This window comes from Saccostrea cucullata, unplaced genomic scaffold (assembly GCF_032062105.1).
Source record: "Saccostrea cucullata isolate Sc308-1 unplaced genomic scaffold, CSIRO_AGI_Scuc_v1 ctg758, whole genome shotgun sequence".
NCBI classification, from domain to species: domain Eukaryota; kingdom Metazoa; phylum Mollusca; class Bivalvia; order Ostreida; family Ostreidae; genus Saccostrea; species Saccostrea cuccullata.
Genome location: NW_026929349.1, coordinates 15,249 through 38,594, shown reverse-complemented (window position 1 = coordinate 38,594; position 23,346 = coordinate 15,249). Strand labels below are relative to the sequence as shown.

General features: G+C 31.6%; 3 protein-coding genes across 10 annotated transcripts in view; 2 read left to right on the top strand and 1 right to left on the bottom strand.

Moving 5' to 3' along the window:
• The window catches only part of LOC134280570 (spermatogenesis-associated protein 1-like), a 38,912-nt gene extending 26,195 nt beyond the window's left edge, over positions 1–12,717 (top strand). For 6 of the 8 annotated variants that reach the window (XM_062763017.1, XM_062763015.1, XM_062763019.1 and 3 more), the window contains 6 exons: positions 1,929–2,025; positions 2,973–3,098; positions 4,900–4,920; positions 6,591–6,769; positions 9,063–9,161; positions 11,422–12,717. In XM_062763017.1, coding sequence (XP_062619001.1) covers positions 1,929–2,025; positions 2,973–3,098; positions 4,900–4,920; positions 6,591–6,769; positions 9,063–9,161; positions 11,422–11,571 — 672 coding nt within the window. In that variant the 3' untranslated portion in view covers positions 11,572–12,717. Of the gene's footprint in view, positions 1–1,928; positions 2,026–2,110; positions 2,273–2,972; positions 3,099–4,899; positions 4,921–6,590; positions 6,770–9,062; positions 9,162–11,421 lie in introns of those variants that run through there. The other 2 variants (XM_062763013.1, XM_062763016.1) reach the window with 2 other exon arrangements.
• LOC134280572 (uncharacterized) lies at positions 15–1,775 on the top strand. Its single transcript, XM_062763021.1, has one exon. It carries the CDS (start codon positions 528–530, stop codon positions 1,386–1,388), a length of 861 nt encoding a protein of 286 aa, XP_062619005.1. The 5' UTR covers positions 15–527; the 3' UTR covers positions 1,389–1,775.
• A 1,348-nt stretch (positions 12,718–14,065) lies between the features above and the next one.
• LOC134280569 (histone deacetylase 3-like) lies at positions 14,066–21,478 on the bottom strand. Its single transcript, XM_062763011.1, has 13 exons — positions 21,362–21,478; positions 19,984–20,066; positions 19,582–19,724; positions 18,758–18,839; positions 18,489–18,601; positions 18,051–18,184; positions 17,700–17,780; positions 17,380–17,453; positions 16,821–16,885; positions 16,301–16,449; positions 15,677–15,756; positions 15,064–15,224; positions 14,066–14,646 (listed from the first exon to the last, which is right to left on the bottom strand). The coding sequence occupies exons 1-13, from the start codon at positions 21,429–21,431 to the stop codon at positions 14,577–14,579; spliced, it is 1,305 nt and encodes a 434-aa protein (XP_062618995.1). The 5' UTR covers positions 21,432–21,478; the 3' UTR covers positions 14,066–14,576.
• Positions 21,479–23,346: the final 1,868 nt, after the last annotated feature.

Sequence of the window (23,346 nt, the reverse complement as noted above, 5' to 3'; positions counted from 1 at the left end):
TAACAAACGGGATTTACTTATTGCATGCGTAGATGTTATTGCTTTTCTTTGCAATTCATGCAAATTCTACATTTGTAACTATAAATATGCATGGATACCTCTTTAATGTAAAAAGGTGTGAATGATTTTTGAAAATAAACAGACTGCAATATTTTCTATGTATAACAGCATGAATATGCATGTATCATATGTAATAAAGTGTGTAATATGTTAATTAGATGCAGAGATGAGGCTTGAAATGATATAAAGCTACAGTATGTAATGCTTACAATATCATGCTTTAGGATGCCAGGAACCAAATAGACGATACACCTTTATCACAATATGAAGAAAATTTTGGGAGAATTTCTCACATAAATGATTTTCCAAGAGAGGGAACCAAGCCTGTTCTCAAAGACTCTAATGTAGTGGTTCAAATAAATGATGAAATTCATGGCAAGTTAACTCCAAGGGTCATAGTAAAGGTCAACAGTGGCTCATCCAATCGAACGATAGAGGAAGAAAGTTACCGTAGAAACAGACTGAAGATGGGTGATAATGGTTACCATAGTGACCATGACTGGGATGCAAGAAGTGTGAGAAGTTTTCGCAGTGATGGCTACCTCTCTGATGCAACCAGTCACAGGAGCCGCCCTCCTGTTAATGATAGGACATTTGTTAATCCTGAGAATTCCAAAAATGACAGAAGGTCTGTTGAAAATCACAAAACCTTTGCTGAAAATGACAGAAAATCAGTTGTTGGTAGAGAGGAAACCAATAGTCATAGTAATTATAAAACTGAGAATAATGGGAAGAACAGTGAAAGGAGGTCATCCCTGGTGAATGGAAATTCTGTGATCCAGAGTGTGAGAGAGGAAGATACAGAGAGACGTGGGAAGAGGTCGTCTGCTGGGAAGAAAAAGGAAGTGTCCTGGTCTGATAAAGGAAGGCCTGAGGATAAAAAAGAGGACCTCAATACTAATAACAATAGATCTGATCAGAGAGACACTCCAAATATAATCACAGAGACTGTAGCAGAAGCCAGTGAGGGAAAAGGGTTGCAATCTTCTGCCCAGCTGTCAGATCATGTAAAAGAACCTAGAAATTCAGCAAATGGAGTCAAAAGTGGATCAACACACCCTGAATTAGAGATTGTCACAGAATCCACTAGTGCAAAGGAAACAGAGAGAGCAGCTGTGGAAAACCCTGCCAAGTCAACATATCGTGGAAGTGAGGCTGGAGAAGTTCTGAGGAGTAAGATTGGCACTGAGTCCTCCTTTGAGAAGTCAGAGGCAGACACTCTGATTTCCAATGTTAACAGTGGCTACCAAGGGGATGTCAGTGACACTGGAGCTGATGAGAAAACAGATTCCAATAACAGACTCAAGAAGCCTAAGGTTTTAATCTGAAAAATGCACAAAATGTCCTGACTAATAGCACAGAACTGGGAAACCATTGCAGAGTTATCACCTGTGACTTGTTTTAATTTGCATGACTTTTGAAATGTGATTTCCTGTGATGTAAAAAAAAATTACAATATTTAACCAGTTCTTTTCAGCATAAGGTGTGCATTAAAACATTTCTTTCAGAGTTAACATTGGTTTATATTTATTCACCCAAATTTGGATTGTGTGTCTGTATATGTACCACTGCAGTGATTAAAACAACAAATGTCATGAAAAGCAAGATTCAACTTCATTAATGCTCATATGGTTCATTATATTAACAGAATCACAGAAGCACTTAATGAATGATATGAGAGTATTTTCCACTATTGTGTACAACTTAAATATAAAATCAAATTGGATTAGTGATACAAAACAAGATAAATATTTAACTAGTTTATGTATGCATTTTTTATTAAAGATATTTATGTTTTATTTAATTTTTAATCTGTTTTGAGTTTAATTGAATATCAGCTAATTATTTCATTTTTTTTTCTTTTTCAGGATCTGAACAGATTCCCTTCACCACCTCCACTTCAGATAAATGATTCAAGTCAGGGCCATGAAACAGAATCATCAAAGCAAAACAAAAAAGCTGAAAGTAGGTCACCTTGTTGAATACCAAAATTTGTTGAGAAAATTGGTTTCAGTCAAAAGTATCTTTGACAATGTGAACCTTTTTGTAGAGTCTCCAGTGGTTATTGTTTCCAAGAAATCCTTTTCTAAACAAGAAACAAAGAAAGAAATAAGTGAGAAATTTATGCTTTTGGGAAGAGGTTCCGTAAACCATTGGTTTTGGTTGCACACACTTAGTCCAATGTGTACACAAAATTAGATTTGTAAGTTAAAGCCAGTGTGCAAGGAACTAAATTGTACAGGTCTAAGGATAACAGAATCAAATGAATTTAGGAAACTCTAGCTTGACCCATAAATCCATAAATATGCATTGTTATCCTGTTTGTTGCAAATATGTTCTTATATTTAAATCTCCCATGTAAATTCCTCATTGGAACATAAATTTGGGCCTTGTATTGATGAAACTTTATTGACAAACATAGGATTGCAGTAAATTTCTTCCTTGAGTTCCTTTAATTGAATTTTTCTAGAAGATAATCCATTCAGAAGATTTATTCTTGCAGAAACCAATTTAGTCTTTCAGAACTATTTCATTAACTAAAATGTCCAATGTAGTATGATATGTTTTTGTCTCTTAAATAAAGAGTGTAGAAAAAAAATTATGTTCAGATTAAATAAATATTTAAAACATATGCCACTTTGAATTTGTTTCATCTCAGTGGTATAATTTTTTTCCCAGAATATTTGGTATCACTTTTTTTAATCTAATACTTACTTTTATGTAAACATAGAAATAGACATCACTTTTCAATCTGCATGGGGCATGGTTTTTTTATGTTCAGGATGAGTTTTGCATGCTATAAGTGCATACTGCAATTACAACCTGCACATATTCAGTTTCATTTTCAGGAATAATATTTGAGATAATTTTTCATACTCTTTAATAGAAAATCTCTTGAATATTATTTGCAGAGGAGCGTCTATTGAAAGAATTAGAAGCAGCCCGTGAAGCTAGGAGAGCAGTTGAAAAACAAAGAGAAGAACTAGTAAAAAAGGCCAAGTTAATGCAGACAAAAACTCAAAACCGGCGAAATCATGGTAAGAATGACAGAAATCAAATAATGCTAAAGCTGTATTCGTGAAATTGCTAGCTTTGTAATCCTTGTGTAAATTTACCAATTCGTAAATTATAAGTTGCCTCCTTTCCCTAAGTTTACTTTCAGTTCTTTGAAGGAAAAAAAATACTGAGAATTTCACATTTGATTTGCTGCATGTAGTATATGTTTCATTATCCTTACTTATTTTTGGTTTAAATACGTTTAAATAATTATCACCATCCCTACCCAGAAATCCTTTTGTGTGCTTTTGTAATTGACAAAGAAATCTTTGCTTGGTTGTCAAGGTAACAACAATTGTTTTTGGTCGTTAACATGCCAACATCTGCTGATTAAGTGTGTACTGAGTGTCCAAAGCCTTGTTTATTTCTGGGTGTACCATATTTGCAGGCTGAATATGTACAAATGATTTGTTGCTAGGAAGAAGTTTTTATGCTGAGTGATTTGGAGAGGTTTAATATTGAATTAACAGAAATCCAATATCAAACTTGGCAATTATAGATCAGGATATTTTTAGTTAACAGTGAAAAGGTTAAAAAAAATAATTGAAAACTAACTCTGTTTATCTAACTGTAAATGGTAAAATATCTTGTTTAAAGAGTTAATACACAAATACAAAAATTTTAAAGTAAAAGTAAAAAGCTACCTGTATAATTATATGTACATGTACTATATGCTTTTGAGTCAGGTATCATGCAATAAAGATAAATATTTTCTCTGTAATCTAAATTTTTTTATTGTGTGTACATTGTAATAAATTCTAGTGTTCCATGAATGTAAGACAGATTTACGTTTCAAATATGGCAGTCAATTTTAGATTTATATTAATGGCACCTGGCACTCAGAAACACTTAATATAATTTGAGTGTTCAAGAGGCTAAATTGGGGATTACATGTAGATGTACTTCTTTTTACTACCTACATATATGCAGACTTTCTGAGGATTAATCATAAATCATGATTCATTGATGCTTTTTTTTATTGCAGTAACCCACATTAATATTGTTATCAATCTGTTCCCATCTTTTATCACAAATTATGTGTTCTTAAGTTTTAAACATTATTTTACAACTTTCCTTGAATAGGTGGAGCAGTTTCAAACAATGATGGTTTATAGAATCTATCAAAAGGAAAAACAAATTCTGATTATATTTTAAATATATACTGATATTTGGGGAGGGGGTAAAACCATTTTAAAACCATCTTCATACAATTTTTTTCTTGACTATCCCAAAACATTCAGTATGCAAATTGTTTATTAACAAATTAAGCAGTTATATCTATGAAAATGCATTTTATCATAAAAATAATTGAGATTAATGAATGAGTTGTTGTAAACTATCAAATAAATATCACATGGATCCAAAAAGTCACAGATGCAACTGTGTTAGAACTCATATTACTCGGGTGATCTTCAAGGCTTAAGGGCCTCTTGTTATACAAATTTACTAAACAGGAAGTATAGAGAATCCCTTGGCTCTTCACAAGTTAATATTTCATTATATTATACTTTCATGTAAATTAGTTGAATCTTCAATGTCCAAGAACAGTCAACATTGCTTGACGACGGGTGGTTTTCCAAAAAATGCGTTTACTGGACATATGTATTTGTATAAAACATTCAGTATAATATAATAAATATAACATGTAGAACATCCCTTGCTCTTCATAAGTAAATATTTCATTATGTCTACCTGAGATTTCATTCCTAAAGTAATAAGTGGATTGGTCAGTTTGAAATAGCCAATAATTTTTTTTATCTTCTTTTCTTTAACAAATTGCAGACAAGATGAATATTATTGAGGGTAAGGTTAAATCCTCTGCATGAAATGTCAGCAACAAAAATATTAACTTCTCATATTGTACACTTATAAGTACTAATATCTCACACACTGCAATGAAACCAATATTCCAAGTTTGGTAACATTTGATGAATTATAACCAGACATCAAGTAATAAGGCACTGTGTGGAATATGAGAAGTCAACAATGAAACAAAGAATTCTAGCTTTACCTCAATTTTCTGAAAATTTCAAGGTGTGTTTTAAAAAAGGAAAGTGATCTTTTTATATTTCCATTTCATTTTCTGCTCTGAGTGTGTTGTTTTTTGGTTAAAATATTGATGTTTTTTGTAGTTTTAAATAGCAATTAGCATTTCAAATTGTCCATATTCTCTTGAGAATTAATTTCACTCAGTTTAATATCTATATCTCTATGGGATCAGTATTGAATTGTCAGTAGTTACACAATATTAAACTTTAATGATAATTAAATTGGTTATTGAACAGCAACCCATTTAGACTAATCATTTGAAGCAATGTGGAACTGAGAGTATCATATTGTGCAATCAATTTTCACCCAAAGGAAATATTTTTAATTTGAAATTTGAATTGTGTGCAGTCAGACACATACTAATGCAAATGTAAACAATTTTAGATATTTTTTAATAATTAATAATTCCATTAGTATATGAAATGTTCAGTCTATATCATTACAATAAATTTAAAATGCAATGTATCCATTTCTGGAACCAGCATTACTGTATGTGATATTTAAAGGTTTTGAGATCATTTACTAGATAATTGCAATCTTTTTCCTTCTGGCATATTTCAAAGTGAATGTTGTATGCTTATAGAAAAATTGAACTAATCAGTTCTAATCCAAAATAAAAATATTCAGCTAATTTCAGTAAAAATATCTTTTCTTTTATGCATTAAATGCATGTGTAGATCATTTGAATTCAGCCTGCTTAATTCAAGAAGGAGATTTCTTTGAAGAATCAATAGTCTTAAACTTCAACCTACTTTTTGCATACATTTATTGAATCTTTGGCCTGCATTTTTGATGGTAGAGTTACAACTGTCTTAAAGCAGAATGCATGCATTATATATTGCTGCTTCTAACTTTACCCCCATTATATAAGTATTAACTGTAAATTGTTCTTGAAACACAAACACCACGGCCACCAAAGAATGTGCTAGTAAAATAATGTGCACTTTTGATTGAGGTAGATTTTTAAGTGCAGTGTTAAGGGTAGATTGATCGGATATAGACTGGCTTTGAAAGAAAAAAAAAATCAAGTCAAATGTATGAAAAATTAGAAATTGTTCAAGAGATTATGATATAGATAGAAAAAGTTGAGAATAGTTTTTAAATCCTGAAAGGAAATTGAAAACATGAAAGATAGACGAAACAGATCGTATCCAAGATTTAACATTTTTTTGTCAAAGATGAGCCGCACAAAGCTTTAGATCAACCCTGTATCACAAATCAGTAATCCATCCGTCTGATAAGGGAACAAAATATAGCTACATCTTAAACCTGTTATTATGAGCACAATGAACAAAGGAAATACATGCCCAATTGTAAGAGGGATACAAAATGATTATTTATGTATCAAAAGTTCTTACACCTTTGCAGTATAATCCTTATTGATGTCTATTTCATTTCAATTCCTCGTTCTGTTTTTCTTGTAGCCAGGGATTTATGGAAGAAGCGTTATTTCGAAGAAAAGAAAAAGACGCCACCCTTAGAAGAGCAGTGCAACAGATTACGACATGAACTAGACATCATTCATAGGAAATTAATGAACACGTTGGAAGGACCTTCTAAGGAGAAATCCACCCGACTGGGCGATTTAAAACCTTCCCAAAAGGTTGGTGACAAGCAAGTACCCGGACAGTTTTATTCTGCTCCTTATAGAAATGCAGAGCCAGAACCCGTGTACAATCAGAATTATGAGGAAAGCTTAATCAGACAAGGGTATCAGAGAGCATTGCCGAATAATACCACCGAGTATTATCAGGAATACAGACTATATCATGCTAATAATTATTACAATGGACAAGTAGTTCCTCCGAAAATGGGGAGCCCTAAACTCCCTCCCATCTCCCCCCAATCTAAAAAGTCGAGTCGTCCCTCTAGTTATTACAATCAGGGTAATGCCTATCATAGCCCTGTCAATTCAGCTTATAGGCCCTACTCATACCAACCTCCCTCAAAATCGGGTTATGGGTATTCTACAGGAAAGGCTGGGTCTCCAAATGGAAGGGGGAATCGTCCTGGCTCATATCAACCCCCTTCTATCTTGTCAGGGTCAGAGTATTCTACACCAAAAAGTGGTTCCCCCACCGGTGGGGCAAATTACCGCTCCCCGGCTAATTCTGGTAAAAGTGTTCGATTTGAACCTTTCAGGCATGGAAGAGGGCCTAATTACTACTACTAAAGCTATGTACATGTATAGGGATATTTTAAAAGTGGTGTGTGATTTTCATCCAGATTTATGAGGGTGGGGGCATTTTAGAAGTATGTTTGGAATACATGTACTTGTATACTATGACGTATTGGATAATTTTAATATATGTATATTTTTAAGTCTTTAAAAAAGTCATATCCGATATTTTAAATTTATATAACTGGGGATCTAAGATAATTTCACTATATCCATGAATTCGCAATATCCGTGTTCGTACTAACTGAGTTTTACTGTATATTTTTAAGTCTTTCAAAAAGTTTGTATTTGTCTGACTTAAAAAGCAGGTTTTGGTAAATTTTTATTTTGTTTGGAAAATTTCATTGTGTATAAGTAGTTTGCCAAGCACCCATGAAAAGTCACTAAAATTTTAATATGTGAATTTGTTTAGCGTTTGCTTGTCAAATACTCCGCATTTACATAACATGATTAAAATTTACCTTTTAGTCAAAGCAATTTGTTTTTAATCAATATTTCACTATGCAAAAACTAGATGCTGTTAGCTAAGTAACGACCTGTTAAATAACAGAACATCTAAGAGTGGTTAAAGAGTTTAAAATTAGACTTTTAAACCAAGAGATTATTCTGACCAAAGAATAAAATGACCCTAATCTTCGGTCGGAATTTTGACATTGAAGTACATTTAAATTTTAAAAACAAAAGGGAAGAGTGCACTGGAATTAGGACCCAGTACTAAAATTACATCACAGAAATTGTAATTACATAATTTCTTGCATTTCAATTGGGAATTTTTTTTTTTTATTTTGATTTAAATTTTGTAGGTAGGTGACAATTTATGTTTTCAAACTTCGCTTGTAGACAGTTTTTGAACTTCAATTATTTTCAACATTAATCCATTTATGAATACATATATATTTTTTTGAGTTGTTTGGTTAGGCCTATAGGGGGATGGGGTTCAATAGACTCCATGTTTATACCCTTTATCTCCCATGTGATGCATATCATAGTGCCAAGTTTTTTTTATTATGCATTGTTTTTATATAATTTGAGAACATTTCTTTAATATTAAATTCTCTACACAAAATTTGATATCAAATTTGTGGAATTCCAAATAATTATCATACTGTGCTGAATGTATTGTATAATTGGAAGACAGTCAGTTTTGATTACTTTCTTGAAGTTACTACCAGTTTCTATTGTAAACAGCTATTTTTGGTCTCTCAAACATTCCTCGAACGACAGCCTAACTTTGAGACAAATCTTGAGACAAAAATCAGTTATAGTTGAGACTCGATTCCATACGATTGAGGGACACATGCACATTGACAAATCTCTTTCTATTTGATGTATTAGTGTTTGAGAATCCAAGGGTCACTTGTAGAAACTTTTAAACTTATTGACAGCCATTAATCATTAGTTATTAAATGTAAAACATTTATCCACATGTTCTTGTTTTCTTTAAGTGGGGGAAAATTCCTTTGTGGGTTCTCTTGAGTTTTTATATGAGATGTTTATAAATCACAAATAAAATAGAACTCCAATTTTATTCCTAGCTGTTATATAAATATTCTTGAAGTGTTCTACGATAAATTTTTCTTGCTTGTTTATTAATTTGTTGTTCATTTACTAATAATGTTTTTTATGTGTCATTTTATCATTGATTGAAACTGTTATTGACTTGAAGTAAAAAAAAATAAAAGAATGTATTTCTTATCGACTTTTTTGTATTTTACAGAATAATTATAAAATACAAGCTACGAGATTGACTCATGAAATTGACGACATGAGGCGGCGACTCGAGAATGCCAAGATGAAATTGACAGCTGAGATGAAGGTATGTCACCTGACTCGCCCCATTCACTGGCACTGAATTTATCAACCTTTCCTTTTTTCTTTCCTCAGTTACATTCCTTTAATTTGGAAAAAACTAAGAAGCCAGTTTTAGAATTTCTATATCTATGGCTTAAATTATATCCCCATTTATTCGTGTATCATCATTTTATTGCTGCATGCTGTAAATATACCTGGGTTTTGTTTTACAAAGAACTTATATACAAGACCAAAAAGAAAACGTGTTGATTATTTAATATATTTTTTTAAGATGGATTTGGTGAAATTTATGAAATAGGAAAATTTTTTTGGACTTGTCATATGTTCTTTTGTGAAATAGAACCCAAATGTTGTATGTTGTAACATGTTCACTTTCAATGTTGTCTTGTGCTCTTGTTGTCAGGTATAAAATGAGGGGCAATATTTAACATTGTAAATGTACACATTTGTGATGTTCTAGTGTGAAAGTTGTATTTTTGTCACAGTCTTCTAATTCAAACAATAAAAGTCCTAAAAATGAAACATTCATTGTGATTAATATCAGCTAGTTACACAACAGAAGTAGAAAATTTGTTTATCACTATTGTATTTCCTCTTAATTTTTACATTTTTTTTTTACAATGTTTCTACCATTCAATTTCACTTGTGTTTGTTTCATTAATCACACTAACATGATATACATTAGGATAATACCATCCAAAAAATAAGTACAGAAAAACAAGAGTAAAATTTCAAAATTTTTAAGTTCTGAATTTTCCCTTTTTTATCAGCAAAGACACAATAGAGAGTTACGCACCATTGAAGAAAACCCTGGAGACCAAATATATTAATATCTAGAGGTTAGAAAAGAAAATCCCGTGTATCACTAGAAATTCTGTTTTCTCCTTTCGTTTTTTGGTCTTTTTAACTTTTTCTTTTCTTCTAAGTACATTCAGGCTGAGATTTTATTTTTGGTTCAAGTCATACACGTTTATTTTATTAAGTAGTTTTGTGGAATTTTCTTTTTGGCATTCATGAATACGTGTATATAGTGGAGTGGTGTTCTATGTCCCAAATGTTTCTAAACTTCTTGTAGAGAGTTCAGAAATAATAAAACAAGTATTTCTGTTTGATGACAATAACTCTACATAATACCTTATAAACAATACCATTACACTGATTCAACCATTAGAATTTTGGAAAATTGTTGGGATTATGTTTTTCCAGTAACATACCTGTAATTAGGTTTGGTAAATGAGGGAAAATGTTATAATCATATGGTAGATATACTTCAATTTTTACTTTTTTGTTTGCTTTTACTAATATTAATCTTCAGATATACAGCTTGCTGCAGTAATTTTTGGCATATCAGTGCAAATATTTTTCAGATTTTGTTCAAAATTCCAGCCACTGCATTCACATTATGAATAATTTTTTCAAGGTCAGGTGACATATACTTTAGCTCAGTCTGTCATGTTGGTAGTTTGTGTATTTTATTGTAAATTTATGACAACATGCAAAGAAGATGAAATATTAATACTTAACCAGGAGGCTGTAAAATTGGAATTGGAAATTCAGTTATGGATTTATTGCTAGCTAGCATGATGGAAAGATTGTTAAATTTCTTTATCATTTGAACATCGACAATTGAATAAATTAAACACATTTTGTTGAAGCTGTTGGATAAAAATACACAATAAATTTTAATGAGGTATGCATGGTGAGAAATTTAATAATAAAGTCATAAATTCTGTTTGATCATTTGAAAATAAACATGAACACAATATTTTATCTGCCTGCATGTTAAAAAAAATTACAGGGTAAATGGGAATTAATGCATATTATTTAAATAAAAATGAATAATTATACAAAGATAAATGCATACAGATGAGAATAAAATGTGAAGAAAAATTTCCTTGTGTACAATATCAGGTATTTTTACTTCCAGTAATTTTTACTTCCATTAATTTTAGATTTAAAAATTAAGATCATGCCAGAAGTTTGAAATTTTATTCCAGAAAAAAGGGGGGTGGAAGTGAAAAAAAAAAGGGATCTAGTAAAGATATGCAAGCAAGTCTGTATAATGCCATAGATACACCTTTTTCCCTTCTGTTTCTTTGAATTCAACACAAATTTTAGATTTTTTCATGATTCATAACATTAAAGACACTCAGTCACTAAAAAAATTCAGTTTACATACAATTTAAGAATTGTACCTATTAGATCTAGATGTAGTGGGATAATTGATTAAATTTGTGCATTTTCTCTTTGACAAATTTTTACAGCTACGCAACCAGGCAGAGACAGAACTTCGGGCCCTGCGGGCAGAGCTGACCCAACAGAAAATTCAACTGACCCTGAGTCGAAAAGAGCAGTTGGCTAAACTGACCCCCACCACGCACGATTCCCGCCTTCTGACGTCATCGTATTCGTAGCAATTTCTTGTTGACGTAAATTATATCTTAATATATTGATATTATTGTAAAAAAGAATACATGTACATGTTCAGCTTTATAAATAGCAAAGTTAATTTTAGTTAAGGTTCTTTTATTATGCCATCATTTATAATGAAGGTCATATACTGTATATTCATACATAGGGTCTGTTAGATTAAGCTATCCAAATTTTGTAGTACATGTATACAAGATGTATGCAGTTGTTATATGAAATATTTTTAATGAATATAGAGATGGATAAATATATATTGAGATTTGTAAATGCTGGAATGGGTTTAAAAGGGTTTCTAGACTTCATGCATTCTGGGTTTAAGCTTTTAAAAAAACGCTCTGCCTTACATATTTAAAAGACAGACTTGCGTTTATTACTTTTTTTCAGATTCAATTATCTTAATTTGCCTCAGTTTTTGTCTTTCATTAGATATTTATAAAGGAGAAATATGTGCTTCTATCAGAATTCTCTCACACATTTTGAGTATATGGATGAGAAAAAATGTGCAATTCAACATTTGGATGAAATTTTTTTTTTTTAATTCTTCAGAGTCTGTGTCTCTTAAATTTGTCCTAGAATTCCATTAGTTTGGTAGTATAACAGTGAAGTAATCAATGTTTCTGTTGTGCTATAATTTGTTTATTTTTTTTTTCACTGATTTATTTGTATGTATTGTTTGTTGATCTGTGATATTTCATCATAAACTGTGATTCTTCATTTCTTTAATCTTGCATGTTTTGAAAGATTGTGATGTTATTTTTTTGTGTTGTTACAAATAATCAAGATTTTTCTTTCCTATTATTCATATATTTATAACCATTGCATACAAGTTTACCAAACTTCTATTTGTTTACATCTAGTGAGATCATTTTAGTATATCTTTTTAAAATTTTATACATTCAATTTTCTTTTGTTATGTATTTTAATTCCAAACCTTTTAATGACCAGGAACATACATAAATCATAAAATCTATACAGATCACTTTGTATGCCTTGTGTTGTATTTTATTATAAATGCTTTATTCTGTACATCAGTATTTTCTTGTATTCCGTCTTCTACAAAGATTATTTATTTACAATTCCATCCTATTCTATATTCTATGTTTTGAATGACAGTATTTGGCAAAATGAATCCAGTCTTTTGTCATATTGAATAAATCTTTTATTGATTAAAGTTGTGTACTTTTTCTTGAATGGATGGGAAGAAGGACAATGATACTAAACATGAACAATTGCATGATTCGTGGCACCTAGATGAAAAACTTGAGCTGTAGCTCAAAAAATATATTTACTGACCAGAGAGTTACAGTGCCACTCAGAGAACACAAAAATTGTGCTTGAGTCAGAATTTTTTTCTCCATATATTCTAAATGCTATCTTATAATATTATAAACTGTGTATTCTTTTAGTATTTCCACAAGAAAACATTCCCAAAACCAAAGGTTTAATAACCTTGGCCTGAAATGAAATTGGGACCATTAAATATTTCACCTGTTTAAATACTGCCAATTTAGGTGGCAAGATAATTCATTCCAATGTGCTTCATGCAGATGACAATTACTGTAGATCAGCATATATTTACAACGCCTCATTTCTACATAAATCTATTGTTTCATCGATTAGGTGTGCTGGGCGGGCTAAGAAGAGACAGAAGTGGGATTTGTAGCATATTGATTTGCGGAATCAAGAGCATGTAAATAATTATAAGTATTAACTGTCAGATTTTTTGGTTTCATGATTTTTTTCTCTATGGGTAGCTTTCCAGTCTTTCATTTTTTTCCAGAGAGATACACTTCTGCAGCTTTGTGGCAGCAAAAATACTGAAATTCTTGATTTTAAAGTCACTTTTTCACCACTTCAGACATCAAAATATTTTTAAACAGATTTACGATAAAAGTGGTTATCTTTCTGAAGAACTCTTACATCAGATATGGAGAAAGACCAAAATGGACCTTCAAAATTGCAATCAAACTTTGAAGTACATGCAACATCTTGGTTTGGTTGCTGTGGGAAAAGAATTTCATTATATCCCTTGTATGAACAAACTGGACTTCGGCGATGATTTAAAGAAATACATGTTAAAATACACAAGAAAAATATTTTTGGTTTGAACTTGGCAAGCCCCCTATACATTATAGCAACACAAAAAGTTTGTTGCATCTAAGTGGTTGGATTTTACACGTTGAAAGAAAAGCAACTCTTTTTTTGACTATTCCTAGCACAAGCAGATGGGACATAACTCTTGTTCCATTCATTTTTAATTACTGGGAATGTGTATTTTTCATATGTACTGAGATGTTGCCAAGATTTCCTCAAAATTTATGAAAACTATGGAATTTGGTATAAATGCCACATATATGTGAAAATTAAACAAAACTGTTGCTCATTTCAGTTCAAAGGAATAGGACTTAGCAATAATGAATATGCATCTTTCTCACATCCACATACCAAGTAAATGATGGGAAAAAAGCTGAGATTTTAGACATTTATTACATGTACTTGAACTGAATCAACTGATTTATGACCTGATCCATAACAATTCCATAAAAATTTAAATCTCTTTTGCAACATAAAAATTGCTTCAATAAGACAAGTACAACAAAATAAAAATCTTACATCATATTCAAGACAATTATGACAATATATATAAGTGCACATAAAAATAATACATGTATGAACATGATGACATGATTTACTGCTAACAGTTTCACATATGATAAATTAATTTACTAGTATTCTTTGTGACAAAAAGTTGCATCTCCGATCAATGGTCCTTTCATTCCTTAGAGAATTCTCGGACAAGACTTTAGTCTTAAATTCATCCATGACACACCCAACCGTTCACAACAATAAAACCAACATTTCACTGCAATCTGTTCCTTTCAATTGCCTGTCAGTATTTGTTGGCAGATGACATGTGATCTACATCTAGATTCTTCCTGCTGCCTTAGTGTCTCTAGATATCTGACGTCTCTCAGATATCAACGGTTTGTCAGACATCCAGGAAGCCATCTTTGTCGTTGTCCTGGTCTCCATCAAAATATTCATTATTAGCTTCGATTCTAAAAAAAAAATGGAAAAAGAAAAAAAATTAAGTCCTCAAATGAATTTTTAAGAGATGTACAGGAAATTAATTTGCTATCCATTAAAAATGAGAAACGGTGATGTAAACAAAAGCACACAGATTTCAAAAATGGAGAGAATTAAAGTAATATAATTTAATCTGTGTTTAGTGTACAAGAACATAGGGTAGATAATACATTTATAGATGACTGTTTGTCTGTTATTGTTAGAAATGATGTAATGCAACATCAAAACAGTCTTCATATTGGTTCCGAGGATCAAGCTTGTTAGAAACAGCATATCAGCCAGTTTTAGCTGTGTAATTTGCTGTGAAGTTTTGTGGGAAGCAAAGCACACTGAAAAACCTTTGGCTTGCAAAGATGAAATCATGAAAACTTTTCTATACTGTTCCTGACCTTTTGTCTGTCTGATCCTGGTGATTCCGGATATCTGGATCGTGTTCCTCTGTGTTCTCAAGACTGAGGAGATCCGGAGGGATGTCCTGCATCTGGACACTCGGAGAGTTGATCAAGTTCCTTAGGTGTTCATTTACTGTTATCTTCACATTGTCCAGATACTGTTAATGAGGAATTACAGCCAATTACAAAATACCAGTAAAGTTTTCAATAGCTGGCTGGATAGCTCAATAGGGTATTCAATTTGGTCTAACAAGTATCAAATTAGGTTTAAATCTAGGTCACGAGGTTACTCAGGTGTATCAAAAGATTTTACAGGTAAATGTGAGTTGATTTCGCTGTAGAAGTTTGAGTTACAGTACATTACCTAATATTTTTTAATTTCAGTCAAACCTCGTTATCTCAAACTAAAAACTTTGAGGATTTGAAATATCTAGGTTAAAAAACATGGTGAATTAGGCCTTCCAACTCACTTCAACATATCCATGGTATTTGAGATAATGAAAATCCATATGAAAATTACAAAAATGTTTCCAGGGAAACAAAAATAATATTCATTTGACATACATGCATGCCCTGTAAACCTTATCATGAATGACTATTAAAAATGTACCTGTTTTGTGTTGAGATTCTCTTGTTTTATTGATACATCAGGATGAAGAGTGAAATCAGGGGCAAAATACTGAATATAATCTGAAAATATTAAAAAATATAATAACATACAAGTATAAGGGATAAGTTTCTATAATTTAGTTAATTACAAAAATGTAAATGTATTTCTTAGTTCAAACCTTAGGTTTTTTGGAGATAACTTTTTACTTTACAAAAGTTGACATGCAAGCATATTTTATGCATTATGAGAAAGGTTTCTTCCTTATACACACAAAAAAAGTTTCTCTCACAGCTATGTGCACATATTTCTTCATAAATTCAACATATATAGTATGTACTTGATACATTAAACATTTAACAGTAATTCCTCCATTACGGTATAGCAGGTTTTCTTGGCAGGTGTAAAATTTGGCGTTTTGCTTGCTAAAAGGTATGCCAATAATTTTGGAATAATTTACTTCAGCGGACAGTGATTCAGCTCTTTGCAGATGAACACCAAGAAGAGTACTGACTATTTCAGCAATTATAATTTTAGCAGGCTACCATCGAAATGCGAAAATAAGCCAAAATTAGTATCCCACTAAAATAACCAGCTATACGGTATCCCATCAGATCAACAACATACCATTATATGGAATTTCATTATTCAGTTCCTCGTTTAGTAACACTGCAGTCTCGTGGGTCCAGCACCGAGCCACATTTCTCTTGGTGTAACCCCCTCCTCCCAGGACCAGCATGGGGATGTTGAACTCCTTCACAATTCTTACACATTCACTAAAAATAAACGCACATGATTTAAACATTCTCACTGGATAAGAGCAAATGAGAACATTCATTTCTCAAACAGGCCTTATTATTTTTGAAAGTTTGAAATATCTATGAAGTTCTTTTTATTATACACAAATATTTCTTGCCATGAACCATTTACGCAATTGTGTATTTTTAAAAGAAGAAAGTTTTCTCAGTCACAAAATTTTAGTCACAGATGGATTTGAATTTTACAAATCAGCAATAAATGCAATCATGAGTAATCGTTGGTTATCAGAAATTAAAATCATCAAAATTTTGTAATTAACTTTTAAATTCAGAAAGTATATAGCATTTAACTTTACGCAAGTACAAGTATTACAGAAAGTTATTCTTACCCATGGCCTTTAATACTCAAGTTGAAACAGCCTAACCGATCACTACCCAGGGAGTCAGCTCCACACTAGAATGGAATGCAAGTTCATCAGTTATACTAGAAAAAACTGACAATAAGATCTTCATTTATACCCATTATTTGATAAAGTTGGATGCATGAAAATTTCAATAAGTAACATAAATGTGTATTCACTATTCAGCCAATCATTTTAGGCAAAAAAAATTAATTTCTTGGTTCTCAGGCCCTCCCTCATCTCTTCCAAGGGTGCCTCATTGACCCTTTTTATTGCTAAATCAATAAAATATAAACACCAAATCACCTCCCTCATCATTTTTTGAGGTTTTGTACAATGTAAAAAGCTGCCTCATCACCTCATCATGTTTTGGGGGCAATAAAAAAGGGAAAAAAAATGCCTCCCTCCCTCATCATATTTCTTGAAAAAAGGCCTGAGAACCAAGTAATTAACTTTGCATGGCCTTAACAGTTTTGGAAAAATTCTTAAGACTAATTCTTTAAGCAAAAAAAAAATTCTCTCTCAATGTGAGATAAAGCAATCTTACTTGCAAGACAACACAGGTAGGCTGATAGAAGTCCATTACAGATTTAATTACTTGCTGGAACAACTGAATGTATGCTGCAGAAAACATGAAGTTAAATATAATCAACAACTAATACTTATGTTTGAAAGTCAGCTCATAAGAAACTGTTTTGAAGATTCATGTCTTTCCCATTTAATACTTGTAACAGTTTAAAATGAAATCAAATTAAAATAAATCTTGTAAAATTACTTTATTCAACTAATGTGTTTACGGTTTCAACATTATTTGTGATAAACATTAACTGTTTTAAAAAGCATGATGTTTTATTTCATTGTACATACTTTGGTCATCTATCCCCTCCTTCAATGGCACATTAACAGAGTAATGTCTACCACTCTCTGCTCCAATCTCATACATATCACCTACAAATCATCATTACATATTACTTATCTATTCTGCTCTTTACATTTATACTACAGTACTTCAAAATTTACATTTTCTCCAATTTATCACAGCCCTTCCATCACACTCTTGTTTATTTATTAATTTTTCTCCAGTAACAGTACAAATATAAGCAGCAAGATGAAAGGGCTAATTTTAATTAGATCTTATACTGGATATTGATTTGATTTCACTCTCAAGACTTTTCCTTGTTATTTTTGACAGTTAAAACCTTAGAACTGATCCTTTACCTGTGCCAGGGAAGAAGTAATTTCCGTATTTATGAAATGATACTGTCATGACTCGGTCTGTCAGGTAGAAGGCTTCCTGTACTCCATCTCCATGGTGAATATCAATGTCAATATACAGAACACGAGGATGGTACCTTATGAGAGAGTTTTAAAAATTGTGAATTTAAATTCCTAAAATGTTAATGATAGACTAAAAGGGATACAAATAACTTAATATTATTTAGATTAAATAAAAGGTGCATTTTGTAAATCATGATATCTAAATCATTTATCATTATTATGGTTTATGAAAACCATTTAAGTATTTAATTTCACAAGGGAAGCAACCTCTCTGAAACTATGTCAATGTACTACCAAACGTATAAAACCTTAAAAGAATCATGTATACCAAAAGCAAAATTCCTGACTTTTACTTTCCAACGAAAGTCAAATGCTTACTTTAGAAGCTCTAATATTGCAATGACAATGTCATTCACATAACAGAAACCAGAGGCCTCAAACTTTTTGGCATGATGAAGTCCTCCGGACCAATTAACAGCTATGTCACAATGCTGAAAAAACAATGCATGAATTCCATAGCAAATGACAAACCAGCATAAATATAAAACAAAAAGAAAATATCATTGATTACTTCTACAAATGTAAAATATTTTATTAATCATCTTTATGCTAATTTGAGGGCTGACTGGCTGTTATTTGTAGCTTACTTTGTTGTTCAGTTTGACTGCACCCTCTAACGATGCCCCAGTGTACATGGAGCAAAAATCATACAGGCCTTCAAACACTGGACTGAAAATGAAAATAAATTTGATGTAAAGAATACATAAGGACTAGTATCTACATAACTAAAAGGAATTTTTGTTAATTAACATCTCAATTCTTTTCTTTGTTCAAATCTTTTTTAGGGCCTTTAACTTTAAATGTGATTCCAGATTTTTCGTCCCTGATTCCCATACTTATAAACATGACCTAGTTAATTAAGGAATGACTCTAATTTTTGGCCAAATTATCGAGTATAATCTGGTTTGGGTCAGTTTACGCTTTATAACCCGCCAAGCGTATTATAAAAAAGCGTAAACTGACCCAAACCAGATTATACTTAATTTGGCCAAGAATTTCATTCCTTATAATTTAATTTTAAAATAATTAAACAACTTTGGATGTAAAATTGTGTTGTTTTTTACGAGTTCAAATTTACCGCGCAATAATACAACCTTAGTAACGGAAGCGATGTGAAACGAGGGGAGGTAATAACTGATACATAGATCTAGCAGCCATGTTGTGTGTTTACATGAGGTAAGATCGAGTAAGTGTTTGAAGTTAAAGATACAGTTATTAAATCTTGAATTTTCCATTGATTCCGAGGACTGGAAATGAGGGGATTGCATGTTTTAAGCTGGTCGTCAAAGATTGTACAAAATGTTCTGCATTCCTTTTTGGAAATCAACAAATGAGAGGCGAGAATATAAACAAAATTAAGTTATTCTATTTTAGTGTAAAGATAATAGCAGAGGTATCAATAAATACTCACCAGTCATCCCCGACATTGAACATGCTGAGTTGTTTTTGAAAATTGCTGACATTGTTTGGTGCCACCCTTTGTAGGAAATCAATGTATTCCTCCGAATGAAATCTACACATATCATGTGCCGAGGCTCTGTAGGGTCTGTATATCTGTTAGAACATTTGTCCTTGAATTAGTATCTCCAATATATAATTCATCTGATACTCTCCGAGTTTCTCCAAGTCAAGCATTTAGAGTACCGGTAAAAGTTAATGCCAAGATGAAATATTTAACTCAGTCCAGTAAAGTTTACCAAAAACTCTAAATGTTTTACTCAATTTAGCCTTAACTCTTAGAATTCTTCTTACTTTAATAAGAATATCTAAAAAGTTTTAATATATGTTTACATTCAGTTCTTAGAATACTCACTTCCATTTTCTCATGGAGGTTATAATGCAAGACTAGGCAGTGTGTGAGAGCAATGCGATGTGGCTTCATGGGATGCCCTGGCCCTACAAAAAAAGAGGGGAAAGGATTAGTAAAGGTGACATACTGGCAATTTAAAGGCCTTCTTATTTCTACACCCTCAACTTTCACTACTCTCTTACTTTTACTCAAAGACAACTTACTTCAATCCTATCTTTTGGATCGCTTTTCAATTGGAATTTTACTTGTTTTAGAATCAATCAGGCTTTGTTTATTAATTAGTTTGCTACATTGCCTCTGTCAGAATATGTTCCTGGATTTTGACTGGATAAAAACCTGTTTCTAAAAGTACATCGGAAAAATATCGTAATCTTTTTAGGTATTGAAATTCAAACAATTCTATTCATTCACTGCAATATCTAAACACTGGAATTGTAGTTTTAAATCAATTCATTTTTAAATTTGCTCTCTGCCAGGGATTGGCTCATATCATTTCATGGTGTAAGTCAGCTTTTCCACTCAGAGATTGTGTATAGTGTATTGGCAATGTAGTTAACAATAAATGGGAGATAACTCTAATTCAGTACATCTCTGTGAACAATTGAGAGTTATACCAGTCAACATGGTATGTAAATTTGAAGCCACAAAAAATTGAGAAAATGAGTTGAATTTTCATCTTTATAATAGGTTAAAAGACAAACACAACCTCAAACAGGTTTGTTTTAATTAATTTTGTAGTTATTTTCAGTGGAAATCCTTTTCTGTTCTTTAAAATCGTTTCCATGCGATTTTGCAATTATATTTGGCAAAATTACAAGTACAGAATATGGTAGGCATTCTAGCTGTAGTGAAGTCAGTTAAATAATTCTAACTCTAATGGTAGATGAGAAATTGCAGCGGACCAAACCGGGATTCAAACCCAGGCCCCCTGAGAATCAGGTCAGGTGCTCTACCAACTGAGCTATCTGGCTACCGTTAATCAACCAACTTTAACTTTTTATACTGGCTATTGTGGGCTGGGAAGCATTGTTTTTCTGCCACTGGCCTCCTTTATCTCATAATGTTTATTCTAAATTACCATATTTCAGCTACACCTATGTTGCTTTTGGTAATGCAACTTTCCAGTATCATATCTGCCTTAAATGTCAAAATTTTGACACTGTAAAAATCATTTACGCTATAAGAAATATAATCAAGGTTTTGCAATTTAATAATCTAAATATAACGTATAAATTTTTAAGCCTGCTTGCCTCGTACTCAGTGCAAACCCATGAAATATTCTTAACATCTGAAACCCAGATGCGTCCTTTTAAAATAGAATTTAGGATGTGTTGTGTAATTAAAAAAGCAGCAACTCTTGAAATTCTAAAGTCTTTGTTACCATAATGAAAGTTTCCAACATCTGGATCAAGGAAATAAGCCACAGTTTTGGGAGGGGAGTCTGTTGACATTTTCTTTACGAAAACCCGAGAAAGCTTTTTTGTTAAAAGTCTATATTATCTCCCCGAACCGGTCTGCCTAATTGAAGACCTACAGGTAATTGAAGGCCTAGAGAAGACATACAAAAATGTGGGATATATACAGCAAAACTGATGTGATACTCTGATTTAGCATGTCCTAAATATATAACATACACAAAAAGTTTTATAAAAAGAATTTATAGGGTGTATTTTTTTAAGCTCGATAAGGGGAACTATTTCTTCTCTTAGACGGACCTACGACAAGAACGATAACTCTGGCTGACTTGTGTTGTAAACAACAACACGCTCATTTATAAATCACAATTTTGATGTTTATAGGAAGAATATGAATATGAAAAAATAAAATAAAAAAAAAACAAATGATTTTGTTGAGTTTTTCAAGTATGAAATATGATAAAGAAATAATCTGGATTATGAATTTTGATGAAGTTAAAAATATAAATAATTATCATGATTATTTCATTAATATTCTACTTGCAATCTATAGGTAATATTTAACAAATAATGTAATTCTTTTAATATGTGTTTTATGGGATAAATATTAAATATTCAAGTTCAAATGTGTGCTGTGGATTTGTCTCAATGCCATGTGGAGAGGAAGGCCTAACCCGATTGAATTGAATGACCTAAGAGTTCATCATGTTTCATCTTCCCAAGTCCAGAGTTTCTGATCCGCTCCGCTCCACATAAATTATGTGAAGCGGAGCGGACCAGAAACTCTGGACTTGGGAAGATGATCATGTTTATGTTTTCAAAATCCGAATTCAAGTTACTGTAATGATTTCGAGTTTTGGCATTTTTTAATTCATATTCTAAATTTCAAAAACTAGAACTGATTTTTATTTATTGAAATTCAATATTTTAGTTCAAACAAAAATTAATTAATCTTAATTTTAAAAATTCTAAAAATGTCACATTTTAGATATTTTACCCCTTTTATTTAAAATTTAAATTTTCAAAAATGATTTGTGCATTTTAAACTCTCGAGTTTTTAATAAGATCAAGATATTTATTGTATTTATAAAAATTTTTACAAAAAATTTACAATTTCATTTTAAATATACATTATGGAAAAAATATAAACTATGCTTATATATTATCACGTATTAAATTCTCAATGAACTTTTTCCTCTCTTTAAAAGCTAAAAAAGAAAATTTTGCCATATCATTTAACACTGCATCATTTCCATATATAAACATATTCACAGTGTTTTTATAAAATCTTAAGTGTTTCAAAATATTACAGTTTACTCTAATATCCATATATAATTCACAAAAGAGTTTTTAATATATCAGTTGTTCAGAAAGTTTACACTTAACATTCGATTAGTACCATATGAACATCTTTTGCTCTTTATACCCCACGCAACAAGTTGCGGGAGGTATATAATGTTTTTGACCCATCCTCCATACATCCGTCAGTCAGTTCGTCATTCCTGTTTTTTGTTTTTTCAGCGCAACTCCTCATAAACCGCTGCACAGAATTTGATCAAACTTTGTAGATATTTAGGACACAATGCGCAGATTTACATATTACCAGGAAATTGAACGGATTCCTTTAATTACTTTTTCCGGGAATTTCCACACTTTTACACTTAGATTTTTAGCCATTTATTGAATATCAAGATAAAAAGTTTATCAGCGCAACTCCCCATAAACCACTACACAGAATTTGGTAAAACTTTGCAGATATTTAGGACACACTGTGTTGATGTGCATATTACCAGAAAATTCCAATTCCTTTATTTTTTATGGTAATTTTCGCACTTTTTAACTTAGCATTTTGGCCATACCTTGAATAAGAGATAAACAGTTTGTCAGCGCATAAACCGCAGCACAGAATTTCGTCAAACTTTGCAGTTATTTAGGACACATTAATGTGTAG